Genomic DNA, 23,455 nt, shown 5'->3' on the forward strand with positions numbered 1-23,455 from the left:
CTTAGAGCTAGGACGAACAGAGTTGTTGTCCCTGGTTTGTTGCCCGGCCACATGCTAGTGAGGCGAGGAATAGGGAGAGAGAGGAGTTGAACACGTGGCTACAAGGATGGTGCAGGAGGGAGGGTTTTGGATTCTTGGATAATTGGGGCTCTTTCTGGGGTAGGTAGGACCTCTACAAGCAGGATGGTCTTCATCTGAACCAGAGGGGTACCAATATCATGGGGGGGGGGGTTGGAATTTGCGAAGGCTATTGGGGTGGGTTTAAACTAATTCAGCAAGGGGATGGGAACCAAAATTGTAGCTCGAGTATAGAAAAGGTTGAGAGTAGGGAGGTCCAAAATCAAGTTTCAGGGACGCAAGATGGCACCGGCAAGCAAGAAGTTGGTTTGAAGTGTGTCTACTTCAATACCAGGAGCATCCAGAATAAGGTGGGTGAACCTGCAGCTTGGGTTGGTACCTGGGACTTTGATTTTGTAGCCATTTTGGAGACATGGATAGAGCAGGGACAGGAATGGTTGTTGCAGGTTCCAGGATTTAGATGTTTCAGTAAGAACAGAAAAGATGGTAAAAGAGCATTGTTGGTCAAGGACAATATTACAGTTGCAGAAAGGATGTTTGGCGACTCGTCAACTGAGGTAGTATGGGCTGAGGTTAGAAACAGGAAAGGAGAGGTTACCCTGTTTGGGAGTTTTGTATAGGCCTCGGAATAGTCCCAGAGATGTAGAGGAAAGGATATCAAAGATGATTCTCGATAGGAGTGAGAGAGACAGGGTAGTTGTCATGGGGGACTTCAACTTTCCAAATATTGACTGGGAACACTATAGTAGATGGGTCAGTTTTTGTCCAGTGTGTGCAGGAGGGCTTCCTGACACAGTATGTAGACAGGCCAACAAGGGGTGAAGCCACATTAGATTTGGTACTGGGTAATGAGCCCGGCCAGGTGTTAGACTTTGATGTAGGTGAACACTTTAGTGATAGCGATCACAATCCTGTTATGTTTACTTTAGTGATAGAAAAGAATAGGTGTATACCACTGGGCAAGTGTTACAGCTGGGGGAAAGGCAATTACGTTGCGATTAGGCAAGATTTAGGAAGCATAGGATGGGGAAGGAAACTGCAGGGGATGGGCACATTAGAAATGTGGAGCTTATTCAAGGAAAAGCTCCTGTGTGTCCCAGATAACTATGTACCTGTCAGGCAGGAGGAAGCTGTAGAGCGTGGGAGCCGTGGTTTATGAAGCAAGCGGAATAGATTAGATTAGATTACTGTAAGAAATAGATTGGATTACTTACAGTGTGGAAACAGGCCCTTCGGCCCAAAAAGTCCACACCGCCCCGCCGAAGTGCACCCACCCAGACCCATTCCCCTACATTTGCCCCTGCACCTAACACTACGGGCAATTTAGCATGGCCAATTCACCTGACCTGCACATTTTTGGACTGTGGGAGGAAACCGGAGCACCCGGAGGAAACCCACGCAGACACAGGGAGAATGTGCAAACTCCACACAGTCAGTCGTCTCAGGCGGGAATTGAACCTGGGTCTCTGGCGCTGTGAGGCAGCAGTACTAACCACTGTGCCGCCCAAAATCTCTGGTCAAGAGGAAGGAGAAGGCTTATGTTAGGATTGAGCCCTCCACTATCACCTGATGAAGGAGCGTCGCTCCGAAAGCTAGTGTGCATCCAATTAAACCTGTTGGACTATAATCTGGTGTTGTGTGATTTTTAACAATGTTAGGATGAGATGTGAAGGCTCAGTTAGGGTGCTTGAGGGTTACAAGGCAGTCAGGAAAGACCTAAAGAGAGAGCTCAGAACAGCCATGAGGAGACATGAGAAGATATTGGCGGATAGGATCAGGGTAAACCCTAAGGCTTTCTATAGGTATTCAAGAAAGAAAAGAATGACGAGAGTAAGATTAGGCCCAATCAAGGATAGAAGTGGGAAGTTGTGTGTGGAGTCAGAGGAGATAGGGGAAGTACTTAATGAATATTTTTCGACAGTATTCACTCTAGAAAACGACAATGTTGTCGAGGAGAATACTGAGATACAGGCTACTAGACTAGGTGGGATTGAGGTTCACAAGGAAGAGGTATTAGAAATCCTGCAGAGTGTGAAAATAGATAAGTCCCCTGGGCCGGGTGGGATTTATCCTAGGGTCCTCTGGGAAGCCAGGGAGGAGATTGCAGAGCCTTTGGCATTGATCTTTAAATCGTCATTGTCTACAGGAATAGTGCAAGACTGGAGGATAGCAAATGTGGTTCCCCTGTTCAAGAAGGGAAATAGAGACAACCCTGATAATTATAGACCAGTGAGCCTTCCTTCAGTTGTTTGTAAAGTGTTGGAAAAGGTTATAAGAGATAGGATTTATAAGCATCTAGAAAAGAATAATTAGATTAAGGATAGTCAGCACGGTTTTGTGAAGGGTAGATCATGCCTCACAAACCTTATTGAGTTCTTTGAGAAGGTGACCAAACAGGTGGATGAGTAAACCGGTTGATGTGGTGTATATGGATTTCAGCAAGGGGGGGGCGTTCGATAAGGTTCCCCACAGTAGGCTATTGTACAAAATGCGGAGGAGTGGGATTGTGGGAGATATAGCAGTTTGGATCAGTAATTGGCTTGCTGAAAGACGACAGAGGGTGGTGGTTGATGGAAAATGTTCATCCTGGAGTCCAGTTACCAGTGGTGTACTGCAAGGGTTGGTGTTGGGTCCACTGCTGTTCGTCATTTTTATAAACGACCTGGATGAGGGCGTAGAAGGGTGGGTTAGAAATTTGCAGACGACACTAAGGTCAGTGGAGTTGTGGATAGTGACCAAGGATGTTGTAGGTTACAGAGAGACATAGATAAGCTCCAGAGCTGGGCTGAAAGGTGTCAAATAGAGTTTAATGCGGACATGTGTGAGGTGATTCACTTTGGTCAGAGTAACCGGAATGCAAAGTACTGGGCTAATGGTAAGGTTCTTGGTAGTGTAGATGAGCAGAGAGATCTCAGTATCCAGGTACACATATCCCTGAAAGTTGTCATCTAGGTTGACAGGGTTGTTAAGAAGGCATACTGTGTTTTAGCTTTTATTAATAGAGGGATCGAGTTCCAGAACCATGAGGTTATGCTGCAGCTGTACAAAACTCTGGTGCGGCCGCACTGGAGTATTGTGTACAGTTCTGGTCACCGCATTATAAGAAGGATGTGGAAGCTTTGGAAAGGGTGCAGAGGAAATTTACTAGGATGTTGCCTGGTATGGAGGGAAGGTCTTACGAGGAAAGGCTGTGGGACTTGAAGCTGTTTTCGTTGAAGAGAAGAATGTTGAGAGGTGAAATAAAGGATGCTTTAGTGGTCATCTTCCAAAATGCTATAGACTCTGGAGCAGTTCCTACAGATTGCAGGGTGGCTAATGTAACCCTACTATTTAAAAAGGGAGGCAGAGAGAAAACAGAATTACAGAACAGTTAGCCTAACAACAGTATTGGGGGGAAATGCCACAGTCTGTTATAAAAAGTGTGATAACAGAACATTTAGAAAGTTTTAACGGGATTAGACAAAGTCAGTGTGAGTTTGTTTATGAAATGAAAATCATACATAAATCTACTGGAGTTTTTTGAGAATATAACAAGTAGAATAGATAAGGGAGAAACACTGCATGTGATGTATATGGATTTGAAAAAGGCTTCTGAAACATTTCCACATAAGTGGCCAGTGAGCAAAAATAAAGCATACAGGTTTGGGGGAGATATTTTGGAATGGACTGAGAATTGGTTGACAGATAGGAAACAGAGAGTGGGAATGAATGTATTTTTCCTGGTGGCAGGTGGTGGCAAGTGGCCAGACATCAGTATTTGGGCTTCAGGTGTTTACATTTTTTATAATAATAATCCGTAGAAGAGTATAAAGGCAGTAGAAGTTTACTTAAGAGGGAGATCAGAAGGGCAAAAAGGGGACATGAGATAGCTTTGGCAAATTGTGTGAAGGAGAATCCAAGGGATTATATAAATGCATTAAGGACAAAAGGATAACTAGGGATAGAAGGTGACTCTCAGTGAGGCAACCTATATATGAAACTGCAGGGGTTGGGGGAGATACTAAACGAATGTTTTACATCAGAGTTTACTGTGGAGAAGGTCATAGAAGATATAGAATGTGGGTAAATAGATGGTGACATCTTAGAAAATGTCCAGATTACAGAGGAGGTGGTGCTGGATGTCTTAAAACGCATAAAAGTTGGATAAATCCCCAGGACCTGATCAGATGTACTCTAGAACTCTGTGGGAAACTAAGAAAGTGATTGCTGGGCCCCTTGCTGAGATATTTGTATCATCGATAGTCACAGGTGAGGTGCTGGAAGACTGGAGGTTGGCTAACGTGGTGCCACTATTTAATAAAGGTGGTAAGGACAGGGAGAGCCTTTTTCCAAGTATGGTGACAGCGAGCACGAGGGGGCATAGCTTTAAATTGAGGGGTGATAGATATAGGACAGATGTCAGAGGTAGGTTCTTTACTCAGAGAGTAGTAAGGGTATGGAATGCTTTACCTGCAACGGTAGTAGATTTGCCAACTTTAAGTGGATTTAAGTCGTCATTGGACAGGCATATGGATGTACATGGAATAGTGTAGGTGGGATGGGTTTCAGATTAGTATGACAGGGCAGCGCAACATCGAGGGCCGAAGGGCCTGTACCTCTGACATCTGTCCTATATCTATCACCCCTCAATTTAAAGCTATGCCCCCTCGTGCTCGCTGTCACCATACTTGGAAAAAGGCTCTCCCTGTCCACCCTATCTAACCCTCTGATTATCTTGTATGTCTCTATTAAGTCACCTCTCAACCTTCTTCTCTCTAACGAAAACAGCTTCAAGTCCCTCAGCCTTTCCTCGTAAGACCTTCCCTCCATACCAGGCAACATCCTAGTGGCTGCAAGGATGGTGTAGGAGGGAGGGCTTCAGATATTTGGACAATTGGACTGCATTCTGGGGAAGGTGGGACCTGTATAAACAGGACGGGTTGCACCTAAACCAGAAGGGCACCAATATCCTGGGGGGTAGGTTTGCTAGCACTCTTCGGGGGGGTTTAAACTAATTTGGCAGAGGGATGGGATCCGGACTTGTAGTCCAGCAAGTAAGCTAGCTGTGTGTCAGGATGCCCAAGACTGTAGGGAGGCTGTGGAGAAGGTAGCACTGACAGGGACTACTTGCGGACACAGAGATGGGCTCAAGTGCGTATACTTCAACGCAAGGAGTATCAGAAATAAGGTGGGTGAACTTAAGGCGTGGATCGGTACCTGGGACTACGATGTTGTGGCCATCACGGAAACATGGATAGATGAGGGACAGGAATGGCTGTTGGAGGTTCCTGGTTACAGATGTTTCAGTAAGATTAGGGAGGGTGGTAAAAAAGGAGGGGGGGTGGCATTGCTAATTAGAAATGGTATAACGGCTGCAGAAAGGAAGTTTGAGAGGGATCTGCCTCTGGAGGTAGTATGGGCTGAAGTCAGAAATAGGAAAGGTGCAGTCACCTTGTTGGGTGTTTACTATAGGCCCCCCAATAGCAGCAGAGATGTGGAGAAACAGATTGGGAAACTGATTTTGGAAAGGTGCAGAAGCCACAGGGTCGTAGTCATGGGCGACTTCAACTTCCCAAATATTGATTGGAAGCTCTTTAGATCAAGTAGATTGGATGGGGCGGTGTTTGTGCAGTGTGTCCAGGAAGCTTTTCTAACGCAGTATGTAGAGTGTCCAACCAGAGGGGAGGCCATATTGGATTTGGTACTTGGTAATGAACCGGGACAAGTGGTGGGCTTGTTAATGGGTGAACATTTTGGTGATGGTGACCACAATTCTGTGACTTTCACCTTGGTTATGGAGAGAGATAGGTGCGCACAACAAGGTAGATTTTACAATTGGGGGAAGGGAAATTACGATGCTGTAAGACAGGATTTGAGGAGCATACGTTGGGAGCATAGGCTGTCAGGGAAGGATGTGGTGGAAATGTGGAACTTTTTCAAGGAGCAGATACGACGTGTCCTTGATATGTATGTACCGATCAGGCAGGAAAGAAATGGTCGTGTGAGGGAGCCTTGGTTGACGAGGGAGGTTGAATGTCTAGTAAAGAGGAAGAAGGAGGCTTACATAAGGTTGAGGAAACAGGGTTCAGACAGAGCAGTGGAGGGATACAGGATAGCCAGAAGGGACCTGAAGAAAGGGATTAGGAGAGCTAAGAGAGGGCACGAAAAATCCTTGGCGGATAGGATCAAGGATAACCCCAAGGCATTTTATGCGTATGTGAGAAACCTGAGAATGACAAGAACGAGGGTAGGTCCGATCAAGGACAGTAGTGGGAGACTGTGTATTGAGTCGGAAGAGATAGGAGAGGTCTTGAACAAGTACTTCTCTTCAGTATTTACCTACGAGAGGGACCGTATTGTTGAAGAGGAGAGTGTGAAACGGACTGTTAAGCTAGAAGAGATACCTGTTAGGAAGGAAGATGTGTTGGACATTTTGAACAACTTGAGGATAGACAAGTCCCCCGGGCCTGACGGGATATATCCTAGGATTATGTGGGAAGCAAGAGAGGAAATTGCAGTCCCGTTGGCAATGATCTTCTCGTCTTCACTGGCAACGGGGGTAGTACCAGGCGACTGGAGAGTAGCGAATGTTGTGCCCCTGTTCAAAAAAGGGAATAGGGATAACCCCGGGAATTACAGGCCAGTTAGTCTTACTTCTGTGGTAGGCAAAGTAATGGAAAGGGTACTGAGGGATAGGATTTACGAGTATCTGGAAAGACACTGCTTGATTAGGGACAGCCAGCACGGATTTGTGAAGGGTAGGTCTTGCCTTACAAGTCTTATTGAATTCTTCGAGGAGGTGACCAAGCATGTGGATGAGGGTAGAGCAGTGGATGTAGTGTACATGGATTTTAGTAAGGCATTTGATAAGGTTCCCCATGGTCGGCTTATGCGGAAAGTCAGGAGGCATGGGATAGAGGGAAATTTGGCCAATTGGATAGAAAACTGGCTAACCGGTCGAAGGCAGAGAGTGGTGGTAGATGGTAAATATTCAGCCTGGAGCCCAGTTACAAGTGGAGTTCCGCAGGGATCAGTTCTGGGTCCTCTGCTGTTTGTAATTTTTATTAATGACTTAGATGAGGGAGTCGAAAGGTGGGTCAGTAAATTTGCAGATGATACGAAGGTAGGTGGAGTTGTGGACAGTGAGGAGGGCTGTTGTCGGCTGCAGAGGGACTTAGGTATGATGCAGAGCTGGGCTGAGGAGTGGCAGATGGAGTTCAACCCTGCCAAGTGTGAGGTTGTCCATTTTGGAAGAACAAATAAGAATGCGGAATACAGGGTTAATGGTAGGGTTCTGGGTCAGGAGGAGGAACAGAGGGATCTTGGGGTCTATGTACATAGATCTTTGAAGGTTGCCACTCAGGTGGATAGAGCTTGTAAGAAGGCCTATGGAGTATTATCGTTCATTAGCAGAGGGATTGAATTCAAGAGTCGTGAAGTGATGTTGCAGCTGTACAGGACTTTGGTTAGGCCACAGTTGGAGTACTGTGTGCAGTTCTGGTCGCCTCACTTTAGGAAAGATGTGGAAGCTTTGGAGAGGGTGCAGAGAAGATTTACCAGGATGTTGCCTGGAATGGAGAGTAGGTCGTACGAGGATAGGTTGAGAGTTCTCGGCCTTTTCTCGTTGGAACGGCGAAGGATGAGGGGTGACTTGATAGAGGTTTATAAGATGATCAGAGGAATAGACAGAGTAGACAGTCAGAAACTTTTTCCCCGGGTACAACAGAGTGTTACAAGGGGACATAAATTTAAGGTGAAGGGTGGAAGGTATAGGGGAGATGTCAGGGGTGGGTTCTTTACCCAGAGAGTGGTGGGGGCATGGAATGCGCTGCCCATGGGAGTGGTAGAGTCAGAATCATTGGCGACCTTTAAGCGGCATTTGGATAGGTACATGGATGGGTGCTTAATCTAGGTTAGAAGTTCGGCACAACATTGTGGGCTGAAGGGCCTGTTCTGTGCAGTATTGTTCTATGTTCTATGTTCTAAATTTCCTCTGCACCCTTTCCAAAGCTTCCACATCCTTCTTATAATGTATATCACAAACAGCAGAGGACCCAGTACGGATCCCTGCAGTTTTGTAAACCATGATTTAGTCACCTTTCCTGTTTTGTTATTGCACTAGTTTGGAATGAAGAATTGTTGTAATTCAGATATACATTCCTTCAGTATTAGCCATTGCCTCTAAAATGTCAATCCTTTTAATAAGGTTCTCTAATCCAGCCTTGCCAATTTGCATCTCATAGTCTTGTAATTTTCTTCATTTAGATTCCCAACCCTCTATTCTGATTCAACTTCTTCACGCTCGATCTAAATTAACAATTATATTGTTTTGTGGTCACATTTTTTCCAAAATTACACCCTGCACATGAAGACTGTTAATTAACGTCTTCTCATTGCACAATACCTCAGCTGGAATAGCCTCCTTTCCAGTTGGTTCTTCAAAGTATTGGCTGAAAAAAAATTCACCAGGAAATGCTCCTCAACAAATATTGCTAGTTTGGTTGCCCAATCCATATATAGATTAAAATCACCCATGATGACAGTTGTACCCTTACAGCATCCATATCCTTTTTCCTGTTTAATGTCTTCTCTTAAATAAATGCTATTGTTTGGGGACTATAGACAACCACACAAATGGTTTCTGTCCCTTATCACCACCCATATAGAGTCCATCTCATGTATTTCCAAGTCAATATCCTTCCTCACTATTGCATTGAGTCCATCTTCACCAACAATGCTACCCTAACCCTCCTTTTCCTATTTATCTGTCCTTCCTAAATACTGACTATCTCTCTGATGTTTAGTTCCCAACCTTGGTTATCCTGCAGCCATGTCTGCATGATTATAACTTTAGCTAACTATATCATAATCGTGTGTATCTATTTGCACTGCTAATTCATCTACCTCACTGCACACATTACCTTTTGCCTTGTCTTTTTAATCTCATTAGTCATTGTGGCCTTATTTTGCATTATGCCCCACTTATTTTTCACCCTTGTTTTTTCTGCCTTCTATTCTTGCATCTGACTATTCCATCTTTCATTTCTATCCTTGTTTTCTCCTTCTCTGTCTCCCACCTCAGGTCCCCACCCCCTGCCATTCTAGTTGCTTGATGGTAATTGTATAGTGTGGATGCTGCTTGCCACTTGTTGGCCCAGTCCTAGATATTGTTCAGATCTTGCTGCATGCCAATAAAATAAATTAAAAACATTGTAAATATTTGGAATACTGCAATATTGAAATACTTGCTGCATGCCAGTTGTTGCTGTAGACTAGCTTAATGATTTTTCTGACTGGAGAAAATCCCTTTGCTCCTTCACAGTAATTAGTTTGATGGTTTGGTTTTGAGATGCATCAATTTAAAAAAAACTCATAAGGAGTGAGCTGAGCATTAATCTCAGTGTAAAGTGGCTGTTATAAAAAGGTGAAGGGAATTCAAAACCAAAGAATTCATAGCGCCTTTCACAATTGCAGCAGTGTTTTACAGCCAACTGCACGTGGGAAATGACTTAGCTAGTTGGAGAATAAAAAGGTCTCCAAGATGTTTGACATCAGCTGGTGAAGAGGGAAATGTTGGAGAATGCTGGTTTATGTCTGTTAACTCCAACAGCAATCTCAGTCCAATTGCCAGCAAGTGCTGGTGTCAGGAAGTGGTTGTGTCTGCCTCTCAAGAGCTAAGGGAACACACCCTGTTGGCCAGTTGCAGTAACCGCCTAGGAGATTCCAAACATTCCAGTCCACTCCCGACACACCGAAAGAGACTGGAGCCGCGGCTCCACTGGGAAAGCAGTTTGTGTTTAACACTGGGCTGCTTCATTCGTCAGCACGGAGCTCAAAGGTGATGAGGCACAAATCCAACCCTCACCAAGGAGGGGGTCAGCACATTAAAGACTATACACAGCAGCTCGTCTGTTCCTCAGCACTGAAATAAACGTGCTGCATTTTCCACACCCAGTCCAACAACCCCTCCCAACCTCCCACCACGAAAAATGGGGTCACAGAGGTGAGCAAAGACCCCACTCTGTGTTTATTCCAGCTCTGTGTTTATTTAGCTGATCGTTAATTTGCCTCAGTGACCCTGAGCTGAAAGGGTTGGAAGAAGAAGGAGGCATGAGCCAAAATCGCTATCCAGTGAAAGACCAGACAGAAAGTATTGCTTTGATTTGATTTATTATTGTCATACGTACCTAGATACTGTGAAAAGATTTGTAAACTGGGTGAGAAGGAGCCTGGACTGCACTGCTCTGACAACTCCCAAACCTTCCCACTCCCTTTCTGACATGACCATCCTTGGTCTCCTCCACTGCCACAGCGATTCAGATGGCAAATTGAAGAAACAACACCTCATCTTCTGCCTGAGTAGCCTGCAGCCCGGAGGACTCAACATTGAGTTCAACAATTTCTAATAACTTCCTTCCCCTTCCCCGACTCCCTCCCCAGCCGTCCCCTCCCCCTCCCGTCCATTCCTCTGACTGACCCTTCCTTCCAGCCACTAACCAGATTCATTCCTACCAATGACCAACCAAGCTGTACCTTCTACCTGTATTCACCTATCATTACCTCACCACTCCACCCCCCTCTCACAAAACCTCCTCCACAATCCCCTTCATCTGGAGCTCCCTTTACACCCACCCCCAGTCCTGAAGAAGGGTTACACCCGAAATGTTGACTTCTCCACCTCCTGATGCTGCCTGGCTTGCTGTGTTCTCCCAGCCTCCTGCCTGTCTACCTTGGATTTCAGCATCTGCAGGTTTTTGTCATTTCTCCCAATATGAAACATGCAGCGATTGGACAGTTGCACAGACAGCATGAACACGAAGAGCTCACCGTGTGATGCAGAGAGCTGAGACCACAGCCTCGCTAACCCAGCCCTCCGTTCCCCACAAGCATTGATATACCTTCCCCCAATCCCACCAACAGTGAAATGTCCCCATGCCCCTCTCTCTCAGGCACTGATATTGGCCCCACCCTACCGTCATAGGAAAGTACTCACCGGGCAGAAGTAGGAATTCTCAGCAATGTATTTCGCCACAGTATCATTCTCTGCAGAGATAGCCATGATGAGGAGCAGTGCATCTCGTGCCTGTTGTCCAATCAGACCATCGCGATGGATAAAGGGAACCAGAATAGAGAAGATGAGGAGCTTTGCTGGGCCTTGGTTGGTCTGACTGTGAAAGAACAGTTCCAGGATAGAAGGCTCCTTGGCCAGTGACACACAGATCTGGTTGAGAAGCAGCACCAGGTTGTTCTCTACCACTGGGGAACGCGGTTCCACACAAGCGCTCAGCAACCGCATCAAAGGCAAGAGGATGGGCTTGTGTCGCAGCAGCTGCTGATGGGACTGACTGACCAGCAGCTCATACAGCTTCAGCTGCTCGATTTTCTTGTCATCACTGAATTGCCAGCGCAGGTTCCAACTCAGCAACCTGTCCAGGATTCCTTCCACAATCACAAGCTCCAGGATGGGACCAATCCCTGTGCTGTCCTGTGGCCTCTCCTCTGCCAACAGATACATCATTTGATCGGTATAATTACGGACTGCGCTCGCTTCATCCGCTGTTCGTGAGTCTTGTCGCTCCAGAATACGACTCACCTGCAATACAATCCAATAAAGGTCAAAGGTTCTGCCTCAGTTAGAACAGGAAGCCATTCAGTCACAGTGTTACAGAGTTATACAGCACAGAAACAGACCCTTTGGTCCAATTTGTCCATGCTGATCAATTTTCCCAAACTAATCTAGTCCCACTTGCCTACATTTGGCTTATATCCTTCCAAACCTTTCCTAATCATGGACCTGTTCAAACATCTTTAAATGTTGTCATTGTACCTGCATCTTCCGCTTAATCTGGCAGTTCGTTCCACACATGAACCACCCTCTGTATGAAAAAATTGCCCCTCCGGTCCCTTTTAAAGCTTCCTCCTTAAAATTATGCCCCTAGTTTTGGATTCACCCATCTTAGGAAAAAGACCTTTGTTTATTCACACTAACCATTCCCCTCATGATTTTATAAACCTCTATAAGGTCACCCCTCAGCCCCCTGTGCTCCAGTGAAAAATGTCCTAGCCTATTAGAACATAGAACATAGAACAATACAGCGCAGTACAGGCCCTTCGGCCCTCGATGTTGCGCCGATCAAAGCCCACCTAACCTACACTAACCCACTATCCTCCATATACCTATCCAATGCCCGCTTAAATACCCATAAAGAGGGAGAGTCCACTACTGCTACTGGCAGGGCATTCCATGATCTTACGACTCGCTGAGTGAAGAACCTACCCCTAACATCAGTCCTATATCTACCCCCCCTTAATTTAAAGCTATGCCCCCTTGTAATAGCTGACTCCATACGTGGAAAAAGGTTCTCACTGTCAACCCTATCTAACCCCCTAATCATCTTGTACACCTCTATCAAATCACCCCTAAACCTTCTTTTCTCCAAAGAAAACAACCCCAAGTGCCTCAGCCTTTCCTCATAGGATCTTCCTACCATACCAGGCAACATCCTGGTAAACCTCCTCTGCACCCGTTCCAGTGCCTCCACATCCTTCCTATAGTATGGCGACCAAAACTGCACACAATATTCCAGAAGCGGCCGCACCAGAGTCTTATACAACTGCAGCATGACCTCAGGACTCCGGAACTCAATTCCTCTACCAATAAAAGCCAGTACGCCATATGCCTTCTTCACTGCACTATTTACCTGGGTGGCAACTTTCAGAGATCTGTGTACATGGACACCAAGATCCCTCTGCTCTTCCACACTACCAAGTAGTCTACCATTAGCCCAGTAATCCATCTTTTTATTACTCTTACCAAAGTGAATCACTTCACACTTAGCTACATTGAACTCCATTTGCCACCTTTCTGCCCAGCTCTGCAGCTTCTCTATATCCCGCTGTAACCTGCCATATCCTTCCTCACTGTCTACAACTCCTCCGACTTTCGTATCATCCGCAAACTTGCTCACCCAACCTTCTAACCCTTCCTCCAGGTCATTTATAAAAATGACAAACAGCAATGGTCCCAAAACAGATCCTTGCGGAACACCACTAGTGACGGCACTCCAAGATGAATCTTTGCCATCAACTACTACCCTCTGTCTTCTTCCAGAGAGCCAATTCCTAATCCAAACCTCCAACTCACCCTCAATGCCATATCTCTGTATTTTCTGCAGTAGCCTACCATGGGGGACCTTATCAAACGCCTTACTAAAATCCATATATACTACATCTACCGCTTTCCCCTCATCTACCTCCTTCGTCACCTTCTCAAAGAATTCAATAAGGTTTGTGAGGCACGACCTGCCCTTCACAAAACCATGCTGACTATCCTTGATCACATCATTCTTATCCAGATGTGCATAAATCCTATCCCTTATAATTCTCTCTAAGACTTTGCCCACAACAGAAGTGAGACTCACTGGCCTATAGTTACTAGGATTATCCCTACTCCCCTTCTTGAACAAGGGAACCACGTTTGCTAGCCTCCAGTCCTCTGGCACTACTCCTGTAGACAAAGAGGACACAAAAATCAAGGCCAATGGCTCTGCAATCTCCTCCCTTGCTTCCCAGAGAATCCTAGGATAAATGCAATCAGGCCCAGGGGACTTATCTATTTTCACCCTTGCCAGAATTTCCAACACCTCTTCTCTACATATCTCAAAGCCATCCATTCTACTTATTCGTGCCTCAGTATTCATATCGACAACAATGTCCTGTTCCTGAGTGAATACTGACGAAAAGTATTCATTCAGCGCCTCCCCAATCTCTTCAGCCTCCACACGCAACTTCCCATTACTATCCTTGATTGGACCTATTCCTTCCCTAGTCATTCTTTTATTCCTAACATACCTATAGAAAGCCTTAGGGTTTTCCCTAATCCTACCAACTAAGGACCTTTCATGTCCCCTCCTTGCTGCTCTTAGCTCTCTCTTCAGGTCCTTCCGGGCTACCTTATAACTCTCAATCGCCCCTATTGAACCTTCACGCCTCATCTTTACAAAGGCCGCCCTCTTCCATTTAACAAGGGATTCCAACTCCTTATTAAACCACGGCTCCTTCACACGACCCTTTCCTCCCTGCCTGATAGGTACGTACTTATCAAGGACACTCAATAGTTGCTCCTTGAACAAGTTCCACATATCAATTACGCTCTTGCCTTGGAATCTACTTTTCCAATCCACACATCCTAAGTCATGCCTCAACGCATCATAATTTCCCTGCCCCCAGCTATAACTCTTGCCCTGTAGTACACACTTATCCCTCTCCATCACTAGAGTAAAAATCACCGAATTGTGGTCACTGTCCCCAAAGTGCTCACCTACCTCTAGTTCTAATACCTGGCCTGGTTCGTTACCCAGAACCAAATCCAGTATGGCCTCACCTCTTGTTGGCTTATCTACATATTGTGTCAGGAAACTCTCCTGCACACATTGCACAAACACTGACCCATCTAACGAACTTGAGCTATAGCTTTCCCAATCAATATCAGGAAAGTTAAAGTCTCCCATAACAATCACCCTATTACTGTCACTCTTCTCCTGAATCATCTTCGCAATCCTTTCTTCAACGATTCTAGGACTATTAGGAGGCCTGTAAAAGACTCCTAACAGGGTGACCTCACCTCTCCTATTCCTAACCTCAACCCAAACTACCTCAGATGGCAAATCTTCATCCATCTTCCTTTCCACCGCTGTAATACTATCTTTGACAAGCAAAGCCACACCCCCCCCTCTTTTACCCCCACCTCTGACCCTACTAAAACATTTAAACCCTGGAACCTGCAACAGCCAATCCTGTCCCTGATCTAGCCATGTCTCCGTAATAGCCACAACATCGAAGTCCCAGGTACCAACCCACGCTGCGAGTTCACCTACCTTATTTCGTATACTTCTGGCATTAAAGTATACACACTTCAAGCCACTCTTCTGTTTACAGGCACGATCCTTTAAGATTGATACCATATTCCTACCCTCCCTACACTCCAGGTCCTGCACCCTAAAGTTACAGTCTGGGTTCCCATGCCCCTGCAGAGTTAGTTTAAACCCCCCCCAAGAGCACTAGCAAACCTCCCCCCAAGGATACTGGTGCCCCTCAGGTTCAGGTGCAGACCATCCTGTCTATAGAGGTCCCACCTTCCCCAGAAAGAACCCCAGTTATCCAAATACCGAAATCCCTCCCTCCTGCACCATCCCTGTAGCCACGCATTTAACTCTTCTCTCTCCCTATTCCTCGACTCTCTATCACGTGGCACGGGTAACAAACCAGAGACAACAACTCTGTTCGTTCTAACTCTGAGCTTCCAACCTAGCTCCCTAAAAGCCTGTCTAACATCCTCAGCACTCCTACCTATGTCATTGGTGCCAATATGGACCACGACTTCAGGCTGCTCCCCCTCCCCCTTAAGGACCCGGAAAACACGATCAGAGACATCACGTACCCTTGCACCTGGGAGGCAACATACCAAACGTGAGTCTCTCTCGTTCCCACAAAACCGCCTATCTGTGCCCCGAACTATCGAGTCCCCAATTATTATTGCTCTGCTCTTCTCCACCCTTCCCTTCTGAGTAGCGGGGACAGGCTCCGTGCCAGAGGCCTGAGCCCCGTTACTTACCCCTGGTAAGTCGTCCCCCCCACAAGTATCCAAAACGGTATACTTGTTCTTGAGGGGAACGACCACAGGGGGTCCCTGCACTGGCTGCTTCCTCCCAGTCCCCCTCACTGTCACCCATCTATCTGCCATCTTTGGAGTTACTACTTCCCTATAGCTCCGATCTATGACCCCCTCTGCCTCCCGAATGATCTTATAACTCTTATAACTCAAACCCTTCAGTCCTGGCAACATCCTGGGAAATCTTTTCGGAACGCTCTCCAATTTAATAATATCCTTCCTGCAGCAGGGTGACTAGAATTGTAAACAGTACTCCAAAAGTGGCCTCACCACATCCTGTAGAACCTCGACATGACATTCCAACTCCTTTACTCAAACATCTGAGCAATGAAGGCTCGAGTGCTAACCGCCTTCCTACCCACCCTGTCTACCTGTGATGCAACTTTCAAGGAACCATGTACTTGAACCCCTAGGTCTCTGTTCAACAACACTACCCAGCACTCTTCCATTAATTATCCTTGTTAGTTTTAGCAAAATTTATTTAGCCTCACATTTATCGCCATCATTCTATTAGATCATGGCTGAACCCCAGTTGTGTTTCACCTTTCGGGTCTGGAAACATTAATACACTTACTCAACAAATGGCTTCAAGATAAAGGCCAACGTTTCAGTAATCTTTGAGTTATTTTACATACCTGTCTGTTAGCTTTCTGTATTTTCAATTCAGGGACTCATTTTTCTTGTCTCTCTTACTGCCTCATTGTTAGTTCATTACGTTTTACAAAATAATGCATACAACTCTGGATAACCTTCTTAAAGTGTGGAAGCTGGAACTTAGTAGGTGTAAAGGAGATTAGCTGGGGATGAGGGACTTCAGTTCCTGTGGACATTAGACAAGCTGTGATTGTTCTTCTTACAGGAGAGTAGCTGATGTGGAGTCTGACAGAAATATTCAAACTTATGACAAGTGAATACGAGAAACCAGGAATGGAAAGGATAACAGAAAGAGAGAGAGATTCAAATTCATTGACAAAAGAACCAGGTGGCAGAAATGTTTATTTTTACATTCAGTGACTTATCTTTTATTCACTAATAGGATGTGGGTATCATTGGCTGGGCCCAGTATTTATTGCCCGTCCCTAGCTGCTCTTGAGAAGGTGGAGGTGAGCTCAGCAGTCCAATTTGATCCACAATACCCTTAGGGAGGGAATTCCAGGATTTGGGCGCAGTAACAGTGAAGTAATGGTGATATATTTCCGAGTCAGGATGGTGAGTGGCTTGGAGGGGAACTTGCAGAGTGTGGTCTACCCATTTATCTGCTGCCCTCACCCTCCTAGATGCATTTAGAAGGTGCTATCTTTGGCGAATTTCTGTTACGCATCTTGTAGACGGTACAAGGAGTGCCCAGAGAAGCTGATGGATGAGGTGTGAATCAAGCCAGGTTGGAATCGTGCTGCTTTTTATGCACAGGCCATATCTGGGTGATTTTCCACATAGTATCAGTAAGAGTGACCACTGCACAGTCATGGACAGATGCATCTGCAGCCGACAGATTGGTAAGGATGAGGTCAAGTATGTTTTCCCCTCTTGTTGATTCCCTCACCATCTGCCACAGACCCAGTCCAGCAGCGATGTCCTTTAGGACCCAACCAGCTCCATCAGTAATACTGCTACTGAGTCACTCTTGGTGGTGGACATTGAAATTCCCCACCCAGAGTACATTCTACACCTTAACACGCTCGATAGTTCTTTCAAATGTTGGCCAAATTCATTCATCAGCCGAGGGAGGATGGCAAGTGGAAATCAGCAGACGGTTTCCTTGTGCATGTTTGACCTAATGCCATGAGACGTCATGAGGTCAATGTTAAGAACTCCAGGATATCTCCCTCCCACCCTAATTAGAAAGGGCAAGTATTTTTGGGAGAGGGAAATGTAGACTTACAAAGCAAGAGGATATGGCAGAATTACACGGCAATTTATTTGGATAATGATAACCAGAGTGGGACAGAAAGGGACAGTGTGTTCAAATGTAGAAAAAACAATAGTAAATAGGGTCAAAAAAAGGAAATAATGGTCAAAAGGAAAAATTAATGGTGCTTTGCTTTAATGTGAATAGTATTCAGAACAAAATAGATGAATTAACAGCACAATTACAGGTAAATGGATATGATCTTATAACCATTACACAGACATGATTATAAGGACATCAAAGCTGGGAACTAAATATTCAGGGATATGAAACTTTTCAAAAGAACAGGCAGGGAAGAAAAGGTAGTGGGGTAGCATTTTCGGTACAGAATGGAATAAATACAATAGCAAGAAATGGTCTTGGGTCAGAAAATCCAGGCTCCATATGGTGGAGATAAGAAATAAAAGGGAAAGAAGATATTGGGAGGAGTTGTTGATAGGCCTCTTAAGAGTAGTTATTTGGTAGGACAGAGAATAAATCAGGAGATAATGAGAGCATGTAATAAAGGCAGTACATTAATTATGGGTGACTTCAGACTTGCTGTAGATGGGGATAGTCAGATTGGCAGAGGAAGCAATGAGGACAAATTCAGAGAGTGTGTTCAGCACAGTTTCCTGGATGGACCAAAGGGCCTTATTCCATGCTATAGATATCGATGACTCTATAACAATATGCCATGGATTCAAATAGGGATCAAACTGTTTTGGATCTGGTAATGCAGCATGAGATAGGTTTAATAAATAATGTCAGAGTAAAAGGTCATCTCAGAAACAGTGACCATAATGTGGTAGAGCTTCACAACTAGTTTGAGAGGGAGAAACGTGGGTCGGAAACAACTGCGCTGAGCTTAAATAACATTAATTGCCAAGAATGAGGGCACAGCTGACTGGAGTAGACGGGGAAAGGAGTTCAGCTGCAAAGACAATTGAGAAACAATGGCAGAAATTTCAGAAAATAGTTAATGGCTCATAACAAAGATATTTCCAGTGAGGAAGTCAACCATGGTCAACCAGGGAAGTTAAGGATAGCATCAGATTAAAAGAAAATCCATACAATGTGGCAAATATTACTGATAAGCCTGAGGATTGGACAAGTTTTAAAAATCAATAAAAGACAACCACGGCGGCACAGTATTAGCACTACTGCCTCACAGCACCAGGGATCCAGGTTCGATTCCAGCCTCAGGCGACTGTCTGTGTGGAGTTTGCACATTTTCCCCGTGTCTGCATGGGTTTCCACGCATTCCTAAATTACCTGGTTTCCTCCGGGTGCTCCGGTTACCTCCCACAGTCCAAAAATGTGCAGGTCAAGTGAATTGGCCATGCTAAACTGCTCATCAGTCAGAGGGAACTGAGTCTGGGTGGGTTACTCTTCGGAGGGTTGGTGTGGACTTGTGGGGACAAAGGGTCTGTTTCCACGCTGTAGGTAATCTAATAAAAAAAACTGAGGGCAAACTTGAATGCAATAGCAAGATGGACAGTGTTAGGTAAGGGGTAAATGTAGGGGTATGGGTGGGTTGCGCTTTGGCGGGTCGGTGTGGACTTGTTGGGCCGAAGGGCCTGTTTCCACACTGTAAGTAATCTAATCTAATCTAAAAGATTCTTTGAATATGTAGAATTGAAGAGAGAAGCCAAAGTGAACATCATCCCTTTGGAGAACGAGGCTGGGGAGCAAGTATTGGGCAACCAGGAAAGGGCAGAGGAGTTAAATAAATACTTTGTCTTCACAGTGGAAGACATTAATAGCATTCCAAAATTACTAAATATTCCAAGAAGCAAAATGACAGAAAATACCTACAATACCTATCACCAGAGGAAAGAATGGTAGGGAAGGTAATGACCTGGACAGGATGTGCATACTAGTCTATTAAAGCAAGTGTCCAGAGAGAGTGTGGATGCACTGGTAATAATCTTCCAGGAATCCTTAGATTCTGGAAATGTCAGAGGATTGGAAAACTGTAAATGTAACACCTTAATTTAGAAAGGGAAGGAATCATGCAAACAGGTAACATTAGGCCATTTAGCTTAATGTCTGTTATTGGCAAAATGTTAGACTCCATCAGAATGGATGGAATAGCAGAGTATTTAGAAATGCATAAAATGATCAAGGAGAGTCAGCATGACTTCATGAAGGGGAAACCATGCCTGACAGGTTTCTAGAATTCTTGAGGAGGTAACAAGCAGGATTGGTAAAGGGAAAGCAGTGGATGTCATATATTTGGAACGTTCAGAAGCATATGATAAGGTACTACATATTAGGTTACTTAAGAACAGCCCATGATTTTAGAGATAATACATTTGCAAAGATAGAAGATTGGTTACTAACAAAAGACAGAGTTGGCATGGGGGGGCATTTTTAGGATGGCAATCTAATAAATGGAGTGCCAGGGCCACAATTATTTATACTATTTATTAATGTCTTGATTGAGGAAAGTGAATGCCCAATAGCCAAGTTCGTGAGTGATACAAAAATACGGTGAGAAGGAAGGTGGTAAGAATTGAATATGTGGACAAATGCATTTTAGCATTGGGGAGCTGGGTATTAGCTCAATGGAGAAACCCTGCAGAAAGCCATACAACAGAGGGATTGGGAGCCCTTGTGCATGTATCACAAAAAGCAAGCATCCAAGTTCAGCAAGTAACAGGGAAGACAAAAGAAACATCGACTTTTATTTCAAAGGTCAAAATGATATACAAATAGGGAGGTTTTGCTGAAACTGTACAAGACACTATTCAGTCAACAGCGAGAAAATTATGAACAGTTGTGGGCCCCTCATCTGAAGGAAGATATACTGGCATTGGAACCAGTCCAGAGAGATTCACTAGGCTGAAACCAGTGGACAAACTGTTTAATGAGGACAGGTTGAATAGATTAAGCCTGTACTTTCTGGAATATAGAAGGACAAGAGGTGACCTTATTGAAACACACATGATTATTAGAGGGTTGTTTTCCCTCATGTTTAGCACCAAATGGCATATCACAGGAGTCACACATTTAAAACAGGGATGAGGATGAATTTCTTCTCTCAGAGCACAGTGAATCTGTGAAATTCATTACCACAGAGAACTGCTGAGACAGACATTTTTAATCTGTAAGGGAACAAGGGTGACGGGAGAAAGGCAGGGAAGTTGAGTCTCATTGAATGAAGGAGAAGAATGGGGCCGAATGGCCTACTTCTGCTCCTAGGTCTTATGATCTAATGGACCGTATAGCAGTGTCACCACCTGTGCAGGTGATGGGGGTATCGAAGGCACTGTCTGTAAAGTGTGATGTCAGGAGCACTACTATGTCAGGTTGTTGCTTGACTTTTCTGTGAGACAGCTCACCAATTTTGCCATAAGTCCCTAGACGTGTGTAAGGAGGACTTTGCAACAGGCTGCATTTACTGTTCTCGTTTCTGATGCCTAGTTTGGTGCCAGGTGGTCTAATGAGTTTCATTCCTTTGAGACGTTTTTGGAGTTTGGTGTAATTGAGTTATATTCAAGTCTATTTCCAAGCCAACCACATAATTGTGAGTCTGGAGACACCCAAGCCACATTTCCTTCCATTAAGGTCATTAATGATCCAGATCTTTTGTTTTTGAAACAATCGAATGTGGTTTCATTCCAAATTTTATTTTTGACAAAAATTCACATTTCACGACCTGCCATGGTGGGAGACAAACCTAGGTTCCCAAGGCATGACTCAAGTCTCTGGATAACGTGTCCAGTGACAAATCCACTTTGCCATTGCCTTCCCTGGAATAATGATGACATGCTGCTTGAAGGATTGCTGGAGGCAGATTCAATAACAACATTCAATGTATCTTTTGAAAAGGATAAATTTACAGAACTATAGGGAAAGAGGAGTAGTGGGATACTTATAAAAATTGAGTTCAAACTCAGCTAATAATCTCACTAAATGTGAAAATGTTTAAAACTCTCCCCTCAGGAAATGGGAGAGTACAAAATAATTTATTGTTTGAGGGCTTCACTTGAGATTTCTTGAGGGCTACATTTTGCTTTTCAGAGGCTAGTTCTGGATTTCAAAAGTGCCTTTTCCATTCTCACTAACTCATGTTCTACATGATGCAATCATATAGTAACATTACCGTCTGTTTTATGAGACTTTTGGACTTGTACAGAAACAGAAGCTGAATTAGAAAAATGCATCAATATAGAGTTGTACAGCGATAGAGGTGTACAGCATAGAAACAGACCCTTCGGCCCAACATGTCAATGCCGACCAGCTATCCTAAATAAGTATAGTCCTATTTGCCAGCATTTAATCCATATCCCTCTAAACCCTTACTATTTATATACCCATCTAGGTGTCTTCTATTTGGGGGAAGGGTCTATAGATGGATTTTCCAAGATGAATTGGAGGTTTTGAAGATGGGTACACTCATTGTCCCCATCTACTGTGAGCCCTGAGGTAGAATGTACACGATTGCAGATTAAGCAGGTGCAAAACACACAACAGAATGAAATGGGTAGAGATTAAAGCATCTATCAATCTATGTCAGTGACACTACACTCCTCATTGTAGCAGTGAGGTTACAGTGGACTTGCTGGAATTTCCAAACACAGCCCACATGGGAACCCTGCAGCTAGGAGGACACTTTGGCCTGTATGTGAACCACCTCATTACCTGCAGCAGTTACCATGACATCTTTAAAAGGGCCAGCGAGATCCAATTTCAAGTAGAACTCACTGATGCAAGATTGGCCACAGAAATGTGGTGGTGATATTTCTTAAGAGGCTGATGGAGGTCCAAGGGAATGCAAAAACCCCACAATACATTCATCCATTCTTCACACATCTATCCAGACAACAAACAGCAGTATGCCATTCCCATTATCCAAACAAGCTGTGGCTAGCCTCTACTATCTGGCATTACCCAACAAATCAAAGACACAAGAAGTCCACGCACTGGATAATCCTGTTGCAGGGCAGGACTTCAGGACAAATTTAAAATCAGAAAGATCAAGACCATTCTTAATAACAAACTTAGCTTAGCTAATAAGGAGATTAGCGATTAGAAATATTTTAAGAAATTTTAGGAGAATGGGTACATCTTAGAGTCATAAAGATGTACAGCACAGAAACAGGCCCTTCTTATTGCTACTGAGTTAACTCTTTCCATGAAGGTAAACATTTAATGTGTAAATCCCTATATTAGTTCATCACTGGAACTTTCTACAGCTTTGAATGCTGTCTGGGTCAATCAATACTTCAAGGAGTACATCAGTTACACTCAAAAAAGGCGGGGACAGAAGCAGCAGAGAAAAGTGCACAAGGAAGTCCTGGAGAACCTTGAAAAAAACACTTTCTTTAAAAACAAGGAAGTGGGGTTGTTCACCTTGGAGAAGGCTGAGAGGTGATTTGAATCATGAATGGTCTGAACAGCATAGAATCATGAATGGTCTGAACTCTTTGTTTAAACTGATGAAAGGATTGAGAACCAGAAGGACAGATTTGAGGCAAATGACAAAAGAACAAAAGACAACAGGAAGAAAACCTTTCCTTATGCAACTAGTGGTTGGGACCTGGAATGCACTGCCCAAGAATGTAGTGGAGGGAGATTCATTCAAGGCTTTCAAAAGGAAATAAAAAATATTTGCATAGCTATTGAGTGTGGAGATGGTGACTGAAACTATGTGAGTCAATCTGGCAGAGAGTCAACATTGACATGATGGGCCAAATGTCCTTCTCCTGTGCTGTAACCAATTTGTGATTCTATTTAAATAGATTTACAGTCCAGAGATGAACAGGTTTAACCTCAAACTAGGAACCTAGTGCTTAATTAAAGCACACATGCGCACTAAAACTGTGAATCAC

At 44.5% G+C, this 23,455-nt stretch overlaps 1 protein-coding gene across 8 annotated transcripts in view; it reads right to left on the reverse strand.

The window, feature by feature from the left end:
- Positions 1 to 23,455, reverse strand: part of fhip1b (FHF complex subunit HOOK interacting protein 1B) — a 179,838-nt gene that overhangs the window by 70,056 nt on the left and 86,327 nt on the right. For all 8 annotated transcript variants that reach the window (XR_011961466.1, XM_072576690.1, XM_072576687.1 and 5 more), the window contains one exon: positions 11,051 to 11,650. Coding sequence is in view for 7 of the 8 variants with exons in the window: in XM_072576690.1 (XP_072432791.1) it covers positions 11,051 to 11,650 (600 nt within the window). In the remaining variant the exon portion in view is untranslated. The remainder of the gene's footprint in view (positions 1 to 11,050; positions 11,651 to 23,455) is intronic.

The sequence above is a fragment of the Chiloscyllium punctatum genome, chromosome 9 (assembly GCF_047496795.1).
Source record: "Chiloscyllium punctatum isolate Juve2018m chromosome 9, sChiPun1.3, whole genome shotgun sequence".
NCBI lineage: Eukaryota > Metazoa > Chordata > Chondrichthyes > Orectolobiformes > Hemiscylliidae > Chiloscyllium > Chiloscyllium punctatum.